Source organism: Xenia sp. Carnegie-2017, unplaced genomic scaffold, assembly GCF_021976095.1.
Source record: "Xenia sp. Carnegie-2017 unplaced genomic scaffold, XeniaSp_v1 HiC_scaffold_21, whole genome shotgun sequence".
In the NCBI taxonomy this organism is placed as follows: domain Eukaryota; kingdom Metazoa; phylum Cnidaria; class Anthozoa; order Malacalcyonacea; family Xeniidae; genus Xenia; species Xenia sp. Carnegie-2017.
The window spans coordinates 9,122,356-9,131,776 of record NW_025813484.1 but is presented as its reverse complement, the minus strand read 5'-3'; the positions used below and the strand labels follow the sequence as shown (position 1 = coordinate 9,131,776).

The 9,421-nt window shown below is 33.4% G+C and overlaps 2 protein-coding genes across 3 annotated transcripts; one reads left to right on the top strand and one right to left on the bottom strand.

Annotated features, from left to right (window-relative positions):
- Positions 1-62: 62 nt before the first annotated feature.
- LOC124444650 (small nuclear ribonucleoprotein G-like) lies at positions 63-1,024 on the top strand. The gene is made up of 4 exons (XM_046995285.1): positions 63-173; positions 305-327; positions 439-563; positions 676-1,024. Exons 1-4 carry the CDS (start codon positions 142-144, stop codon positions 724-726), a joined length of 231 nt encoding a protein of 76 aa, XP_046851241.1. The 5' UTR covers positions 63-141; the 3' UTR covers positions 727-1,024.
- Positions 958-9,338, bottom strand: LOC124444630 (AP-5 complex subunit beta-1-like). Of its 2 annotated transcripts, none has more exons than XM_046995254.1 (19): positions 6,292-6,376; positions 6,128-6,220; positions 5,954-6,013; positions 5,639-5,795; positions 5,361-5,450; positions 5,157-5,292; positions 4,954-5,092; positions 4,831-4,878; positions 4,610-4,668; positions 4,337-4,406; positions 4,090-4,162; positions 3,941-4,020; positions 3,742-3,821; positions 3,551-3,638; positions 3,246-3,296; positions 3,063-3,126; positions 2,845-2,947; positions 2,578-2,770; positions 958-1,801 (listed from the first exon to the last, which is right to left on the bottom strand). In XM_046995254.1, exons 4-19 carry the CDS (start codon positions 5,773-5,775, stop codon positions 1,638-1,640), a joined length of 1,575 nt encoding a protein of 524 aa, XP_046851210.1. In that variant the 5' UTR covers positions 5,776-5,795; positions 5,954-6,013; positions 6,128-6,220; positions 6,292-6,376; the 3' UTR covers positions 958-1,637. The 2 variants fall into 2 exon arrangements, with proteins under 2 accessions (XP_046851210.1, XP_046851211.1); XM_046995255.1 differs by lacking the exons at positions 958-1,801; positions 2,578-2,770; positions 2,845-2,947; ... (9 more) ...; positions 4,954-5,092; positions 5,157-5,292 and adding exons at positions 6,497-6,552; positions 6,688-6,765; positions 6,919-6,957; ... (9 more) ...; positions 8,842-8,907; positions 9,013-9,338 and having other exon boundaries at positions 5,367-5,450.
- Positions 9,339-9,421: the final 83 nt, after the last annotated feature.

The following is a 9,421-nucleotide window of genomic DNA, read 5'->3' as shown; positions in this document are numbered from 1 at the left end:
CAGTAGCCTACAACATAAGCCGCTGGTACACCATACAAATCGCTTCACGGGCTCAAGTAATGTCTTCGTCCTCGCCAATTTACAAACAGTGACACCAGACGTGGCTTCAAAGTTTACGAATTCAATCCTTCTTTTCCTAACATGAGCAAAGCACATCCTCCCGAACTGAAAAAGTAAGTCTCCCCATATTTATATATATTTTGATATAAACAAATACTTTTGCATTTACTGTTGTGTACCTTGCGAATATCCATTAAATTTCACAACACCATGCGATTTTTCTTACATTCTATCTTCTCTACAGGTATATGGACAAAAGACTATCAAGTAGGTATTTATTACCATGTTGTAAAACAGTGCTATTGACATGCCTTTATTTAATTTCAGGTATAACTATAGCACAACATTAAATTGTGTCTTGTTTTATTTTGATTCAAGTTAAACTAAATGGTGGTCGACATGTTATTGGTGTCTTGCGTGGATTTGATCCGTTTATGAATATTGTGCTTGATGAAACTGTGGAAAACATATCAACGTCAGAAAAGCATAATATTGGCATGGTGGTAAGTTTATATGATATAATTACCCCCCTGCTTGATAATTTTGGTCAATCCCCCCTGTCTGCTAATTTAAGTTATATTGTTTGAAATAATGAGAATTGTTTATCATTCTTAGGTTGTCCGTGGCAACAGCATTGTGATAATGGAGGCATTAGACAGGATATGAAGAAACATTATTACCTTTAGTTTGTAAATTTTCTATATTCCCATTTGTCCTGTTTCCTAAACAAGTTTGTTCAATTGTCTAACAAAATGGGATAAAATATCTTAAGGACCAGGAAGTTGCTAAATGAAAAGTTAAATGGTATTTTGGCTATGACATAGATTATGGTAGTGTGACAATTATACATAATTATCAATGTAAGACTATTTTCTACTAGATTGTACATCTCCAACATTACTTTTATAATGTCCGCAGTCTTTTATTAAACATATTTCTGCTAAAATTACAATACTTTACATAATCTGTGTGTCATTGAAATTTTACTTATTCAGCCAGCTGAATTCAGTGAAATGTGTCCTCATTTTTCATTGAAAATCATTGTTCAGACTTCATCAATAAATTAACATAAAACCCAATATAATTTATACAACCAATGTTATAAATAAAATCTATCAATGTTATTGATCATTGTAAAACCACTATAATTTATACAACCAATGTTATTGATTATCAACATTATTGATAACACCCACCAATATATTGATAACACCCACCAATATATTAATATCACCCACCAATGTATTGATAACACCCACCAATGTACTGATGACACCCAGCAATGTTATTGATAACATCTACCAACATTATTCATGAACCCACCAATGTATTGACAATATCTACTAATGTTGTCAGTACAATTTGTGCTTTCAATCTTATTAATAATGCTCATCAATGCTATCAATAACATCTACCAATGTCATATATCCTTTTTAATTATCTACCATAATTCATGTAATATATCCTATTGACTCAACCCCAGTAATTAATCTTCCCAAACAAACCCTCATTTACTATAAAAATCATCAACATAATCCTGAGGAAGATGTCTTTTAAAACTAAGAAATGGCACCATCCTAAGACTGTAAAGTTCTTCCATATTTCAAATATTTTGACAGACAAGCCAAGACCTGCCACCTGTCCGTAGCAACATGCACAATTGCATGTGAAGGATGCAATTGAAAGCGTAAAAGAAAGTGATTATGTGGAGGTAAAAATACAGCAACATATGCTTTAGAATCTAAAAGAACAATGATAACTTGCATTAACAACACAACTCACATTTGAAAGTTACACGCAGTCAATGTGGACGGATATTTTATCTCTATAGTGTACTCAGAGACGTAACTACAACGTTAATTGAAATTCAAATCACCTTTAAAAGAAATCAGTAGGTCACAACAGAATATATGAATATGCACCACCCCCCCCCACCCCCCAATTAACGTTCTAGTTACGCCTCTAAGTGTACTCACTGAAAAAGCATGTTTGGTACTTACGTTAATGAAAATTATAAACACACACATACAAAACATTGAAGATAATTGTTTGGTCATTAACATTGGGGTTGACCTATATGTTGGTACTGGTAACTAACATTGGGGTTGACCTATATGTTGGTACTGGTAACTTACATTGGGGTTGACCTATATGTTGGTACTGGTAACTTACATTGGTGTTGACCTATATGTTGGTACTGGTAACTAACATTGGGGTTGACCTATATGTTGGTACTGGTAACTAACATTGAGGTTGTCTGTATGGTTATACTGGTAACTAACATTGGGGTTGACCTATATGTTGGCACTGGTAACTAACATTGGGGTTGACCTATATGTTGGTACTGGTAACTAACATTGAGGTTGTCTGTATGGTTATACTGGTACCTAACACTGGGGTTGACCTATATGTTGGTACTGGTAACTAACATTGAGGTTGACCTATATGTTGGTACTGGTAACTAACATTGAGGTTGTCTGTATGGTTATACTGCTAACTACAAATCAAAAAACTTACTACTTTTCTTGATCGTGTAATCCTTTAAACGTTCCAACATGGCGTCTACTTTTTCTTTGTCAATGTTCAAATGAACGATTGAATTTGCACCAGAGCATTCTAGGGATTTTCTTGAGTACTGCTGTTCTTCTATAATCCGCCAAAACGTCTTAAATATTTTACTTTCTGACATGAAATGGACACCACCAAAACGCTACAATTTCAGTAAAAAAATTAACGTGGAAAGAAAAAGCCTAGGATTGCCATGAATTGTTTCAAGAGAATTACTTTTAAAGAAACGTTTAAAGGGACAAAAATGTCATGAAACTCAAGGATAATTGGCGATAACTCCATCAAGTACGAACAGCCGTCAGCATCGTTGAAGATAATTCTACCGAAAATATAGAAGAAAAATAATTTTGAGATTTGTAAGATATAAATGACAAGTTAAATATGAATGGCTTTTCTATACCACAAGGCATGATTTACAAGAAACAACACAATACCTGACATCGAATGAAGACGGTAACGATTCGTTTGGATAGAACTTAATGTCGACGAGGATACAGCCTCACAAATAAAAACAATAACATATCAGCAAATAATCAACCTCGTTTTCACTTTAACATGAGTATAAAGAGTGAAAAAAAGACATTGGACAGTTTTTAATTTAACGCAAAGAACGCTACCTTCCTTTGGTTCATATGATTTTTTAAACGACAAGAAAGGAACATGAATATCTAAGAAAGAAAAACACTCATTATGATAAGTTAGGTTTTTTTGTTGTGGCCATCAGTTATTTAAGAGATTTATCGTTATTAAGGTTACGTACAAGCCACACATTATACGAATTATCTAGTTTACAGTATAGGTTCCTTGTATTCTACCAGTGTTCTTAGTGTGTTCTTATAAAAATGTTGGGATTCGTGTCAGATAATTTGAGTGAGGACGGAACATTAATAATCTACGATATAGTAGTTACATATATACATACCTGGTATTTTTTTGTATTTGCTTGATGTATGAATCTGAACAACCGCAGCAAAAATATTTTCAGGTATTTTTTCGTTCGGTTCTCTAGTCTAATATAAAGACGAAATGTTATTTTACGACAACACTCACAAAGTAACATAAACACAGACAATAAAGCAGGATAATTCATCATTATTACAGAGGAATACTTACATAATGAATATAATAAGGTACGACGATGGACATGTACTCGGCTTCGGTGTGCAGTCGTTTCAAATACGACAACATATATTCTTAAATAAGAAATTAATCAACGAATATCATAAACATAAAAATATATGTACGATGATGAATTATTGGCAATTTTATAAAATATTTTCACCAGTGTCAAATACGAACGAAAGCGACAAACCTCTTGATCCGTGCTTAAATCTTTCCGTTGAGTTATCCATATTTTCAGGAGAGCATTCACACCAACGTATAGGTCCAGCCCTGTAAGAACACAAGTTCATCAATGAGAAACGTTCTCCCAAAGTCAAGATCAACATAAGAAAATTGAACCTGGTGAGCTTTAAAAATGGTTCGTTTATCCTTGCTATTGGTATACCCAACGAAGCGCTGGAGTTGTCGAGGTCTGGAAAAAGGAGTTAGCAAAAGAAGATAGATGTTTGTAGATGTAGCGCGTCCACGTAAGTTGAGTCCTGAGAAGGACTGTTGTTGTTGATGTTGACTGACGTTTAGACAACCTTAGAGGTAGTCAGAATAAGATATTTATTGTATAATTGACATTATCAAAATACTTTCTCACCAGATCTCTCTGAAGAAAGCAAACTTTTATCTAGTTGTACATTTGAAGATTCGGCTAATAGCTTTGCACACTAAATCAAAACAAACCAACATATAGAAAAATACATTTCAAACCAACTACAAATCACAGCGACATACATCACACACACATGCAGAGGTAGCAGGAAAAAATTCACAAACTACAATTTTATCCCGAGAAGCCTGTTTTGTGATTTATCATTCTTCAGGGGATTTAATGATAAAAATACAAATATTTATAGATATATATCACAACCTTTTTTGCAGACACGGTGGTCAGAAGTGTATAATAAAGCATTGCCCTGTCACAGATATCTGATGTTGACAAACGATGAAAGAAAAAATTGAATCGAGATTCGTGGGAGAGAATGAGTTGGATCGGTGGCGAATCACATCACGTGACTAGCTCGAAACTCAATGGATAACAGGGTGCAGTTGTGATTTGCACGGATTTTACTAATGCAAATGAAAGGATACCAACACCAAGATTTGTCAAATATATAGTAAGAAGACAATCCCCAAGTTCTAAAGTGTGAATAAATACACAGAATTATTCAAACGTCGCATGAAAAAATGAGATGACTTAATTTTTCGGAATACCTGCGATAATTGTAGCAGTATCGTGATACTGTAATATACTCTTACAAACATGAAGTATTGCATGCCCAATCGACCAGGTCTGGCGGCACTTATGTATGTCTTTACTGATAGCCAATTCCCTAATGTACTTTATGGTCCCCTAAAAGGAAACTTTTATGTTTCAAGTGACTAAATATTAACGTTTTGCAATTTGACTGTCACACCTCTGGTGAAATTTCTTTGAATCTCATAGAATACTCGAACCCCTTCAAAAAACTTTCAATATTCCTCATTTGTTTTGGAAATGGCAACGATATAATGTACTCGTTAAGAGAACGCAGTATTTGTGAAGCTAGATCACTAAAAAGATAGTTATATTATTAAGTGTACAAGAGATTTTTAGCGAGTAGAAGATGTGTGTGTCAAACCTTTCAGGATCGTACGCTGCAGTGGACATTGCAAAGTCCAGCACATACTGAATTAAATCGGGCTGTTTTGATACCAGCGACATCTGAAGTCTATGGAAAAAAATCATCAAAAATAATCAATTTGCATTTTATGAAAATATACATTGTAATTGTAGAAGGTATAAATCAAAAGAATTGTAAGTTTTTAAGAGGAACTAGATTTATAGTGGTAATCAAGATCTTTGCTGTTCGTTTTTACATCTATTGCAAAACTACAATAACGAGAAACCCATCAATACTTGTAAATTTCCTCAACCAAGGCAGACGACTTGCTGTATCTCGTAAAATAGGAAAATAAAACTTGACACAAAAGAGTAGCATATGGACGGAACAAACCACGATGCAAAGGTCGATAAAGGACAACAAGACAGTTCATCAACGTAGCACTAGCAATATCTAAATGAAATGATGAACAAAATTTATAAAAATGCATCTGGTTTCAACCTGTAAGACACGCATCTCAGTGACAAGTTACAACAGCTCATACAAGCCACATTGACATAACCTGGTAAAATATAAACAAGCAAACGGTTAATGTATAAAAATATGATCACCTGGTTCATCTCCAGGAGCATAGCAACACGACAAAACATTTAACTTTGCAGGTATAACATCTACAAAGAATTGAATAAAGACAAAAACATATGTGAGATGTTAACTCCGACAGAAAAAACAGAAACTCATCCCGCCATGATTTCAAAAATGTCGAAGAACATCTACATACGTACCAATTGGCTCGAACACAGTCGGGTGAAATTTAGCCTTTTCTTTGAAATCCAAATAATCCACAAGAAAATGAGGAGACTTTTATCAGGTTTTGCCTAAAACAGCTCAGGACTTAGCAATTTCGGTAAGAACTTGTGTAGCTGCAGAGACGTACTCTAGTACGCACCTCGTAAGGGAAATGAATCACCCAATTAAAACAGAGAAGTCTTTTGTAGATCCCAAGAGAAGGTTGATTGGATAACTGACACAGTCTAAAAGCAAGCTTTGTAAATAAGTCTCATATTATCGCGTCAGAAATAAATTATATTCTTAAAGGAAATCAAAAAGATGGAAAAAACAAAGTTTGAATTCGAAAGAGAAAATGAACCCACTTCTGTAACAGTAAGGCGACATCAGCCTCTTCAAAAAGCTGGCTTTTAAATGTTGACTGGAATAAGAAATCATCAAATATAAGTCGTTTAATCATTTCTGTGGCAATAATATCCCGTGTTATCCATACTGATCAATCTTCAATGGTCCTACAATGATTCTACATCATTCCTATAGATATACAACAGTGTACCTGTAGCAACAGTATAATTTGGAATAAAGGAAGATCAATTGTATGAAATAAGCTCTTCACGAATTGACATTTGAACACCTGTGTGATAATTGAGATAAAAATACGTTAAACTCTACAAAACTAACTTATCACAAGAAATAACTATTAAAGTATCTTCGTAAAATCCAAGACACTTATACGACACTTCTCAAGTTGAAGACTTTTATCAAAACATTGAAGAATAACACTTACACTTGGTGAAAGAGATGCCAATCTTATACATTGCATCAACTACAAAAATAGATGAAAGGAATGACTTTCGCGAGCAAAAAACGTCAGAAATGCAACGCTATGCAGAGAAAACAGTTACCTGAAAAAGTACGTGGAACAGAGGAATGTTTGTGAGAAGATGAAAATTTTCAGCAATGAATGAAACAGCTTGCTTTAATTCTTTATTTTTGACCGTCTTCGGCAGCACTACGTCACAACAATCTCCACCAATTACATTGCTTGTAATAGGAAATTGTTCTTCAATAGTTCTCATCTCCGTCGCGCCGTTCATCTGTTTTAATGTAAGAGTTGCAATTACATTATTTAGGTTTCTTAGCTATTGTAACAAATAAATGATAGTTAATTCCATGAAATATATCTTAGTAAGGTCCACAATATTTTTTTGTGGAAGGAGACATAGTATAGAATAGTTTTTACTTCATTTAAACATCAAGAAGTAGTTTTATTCAATCCCACTCATTTAAAAAAAATTTTACCTTCAAGCTGACATCAGCTTCGTCATTTAGTAACACGCTAACACAATTAATATTTTCTTCATCACTAAAGAAAAAGATGTTAGATTTATCTATTAAACAGAGTTTGAAAGTATTCTCTCAGCAATATTTAATGTACATACACATTTTGAAAAGCTGATAAATGTAACAAAGCATTCTTCAAAGTCGTCACGAACAATATCTAAAGAAGTACAGACAGGCATAAAAACTGGATAGTGTTAAACAACAAACTGATAACATCTAGAAACTCAATGAAAAATGGGTGACAATTCTACCATGTAGTTTTGAAAAAGAACAGTTTTTTCTTTTTCACAAAGTTTTAAAAAACACCCAAGTTTGTCTTGCAAAAGACCCTGAAAAAGACAAAATGTTTCATTGAATAAATGATTTAGCAAAACTCATAAAATTATCAATTGCCAACATACTGGATAGGATTGTTCAATTTCCAACAAACATTCACATGCTGTCTTTCTTGTTAACACTGATGGCACATCATTGACCTGGATATAAATAAAAAAAATGAAGTGACTACAGCTTGTAACATGAAATGCTTGTGCTTTTTTTGTCATAAAGAGGCATACATCAACTAGATGAAAGCAAGACTTAGAAGTCTTCACGACAAGAAGTTGAATTAAAGTGTCCATCAAAATTACTTTGTTTTAATAACAAAATGTGCAAGATTTGATTCATGCAAGATTTTGCATGAATTTAGGCAAGAATTTGTCATGATCATGCAAGAATTACTTAGTTTTAATAACATGAAATTCATACCACTTCCCATAGCTCGAACATAACACTCATAGCACAAGATCTGTATCTCTAATCTCCTTACCTTTGATATTATATCGGATAAGAACTCTATGCTATGATGTAAGGTTTCACAATGTTTGTGCTGATTCTAAAAAGAAACGTTTAAACGTGAAAATAGAAAAAATTGATGGTATGATTGTCATACGAAATTCAAACAACCACTATGTTAATTCGCTCGTTTACCATGAGTTTTGAAGATGAGATGACCAAAACAACAGTTATTGTCACTAAAAGCTATATTAGGAAAGCAAAATGTTTTTAAAAACTTCTAAAAATTTTTAATGATCAAAATAAAGATAAGATGTGATCAACAAATATCATCATTATTTACCTGCGATCTATAAAATTCACTGTCATATTTTACAGGATTAACATACATGTTCTTCAATGACCCAATCACGTGTTCAGCACTACAAATTATTAAAGTTTGGTATTTCATTGTCATTGTCGTTGGATATTCAAAATTTATTCATTTTTTATTGCAATACCTTGTGACATCCAGAGAGCTCCAGTCAATCTAGAGAGTATTAATGAAGTTCATAATTCATCTTGAATAAATGATCATTGGTTGAACACTTACTTTTTCCTGAAAGGCTGATAGCAGACTGATTTTGTCGACATTTGAGCTGCTTTCAAGGCATAATGCCTGGAAAAAATTGAATTTCATGTTTAATGGATTGTAGTCACCAAAAAATTGCTTTTCGTTAAAACGTCGAACACAAAAAACGTCGTAAAACAATGAGCAACTTACATCTAAAGAATCCAAGAGAAATGTTTCGATATTTTTTATATTTTCAAGGTCAATGTCCATATTTACAGGTTAAAATCTGGACAATTTAAGATCTGCTTCTTCTTGCATGGTTTCGTACGAATGAAACACCATTTCTCACAGATTTTTTTCAAAAAAATAGAAAATTCACATGGAAGTCATTACTTAACATAGGTATATTTTCCAAATTTAACACAAAATCACCACAAAATAGTTTTTCTATCAAGAATTTGTGTTGTGATAATGCTGACCATGAGTCCACGAGATTAACAAATGATGTTTACCTGTACCAGCCTGCAATCAGGTGGTGTACCATAGTTTGCCTCTGGTCATCCTTCAAAGGTCATGTATTCTCATTATTTATCGATTAACTCGTGGATTTTCTTTCTAC

What these genes read in the sequence shown, in the direction of transcription:
- LOC124444650 (XM_046995285.1), top strand. Translation starts at nt 142, where the DNA reads ATGAGCAAAGCACATCCTCCCGAACTGAAAAA. An exon ending in CATCCTCCCGAACTGAAAAA is followed by an intron (nt 174 to 304) that starts GTAAGTCTCCCC and finishes TCTTCTCTACAG; the next exon opens with GTATATGGACAAAAGACTAT. An exon ending in TATGGACAAAAGACTATCAA is followed by an intron (nt 328 to 438) that starts GTAGGTATTTAT and finishes TTTTGATTCAAG; the next exon opens with TTAAACTAAATGGTGGTCGA.
- LOC124444630 (XM_046995254.1), bottom strand. Translation starts at nt 5,775, where the DNA reads ATGAACTGTCTTGTTGTCCTTTATCGACCTTTGCATCGTGGTTTGTTC. An exon ending in TACTGCTACAATTATCGCAG is followed by an intron (nt 4,879 to 4,953) that starts GTATTCCGAAAA and finishes TTCACACTTTAG; the next exon opens with AACTTGGGGATTGTCTTCTT. An exon ending in TACCTTATTATATTCATTAT is followed by an intron (nt 3,639 to 3,741) that starts GTAAGTATTCCT and finishes TCTTTATATTAG; the next exon opens with ACTAGAGAACCGAACGAAAA.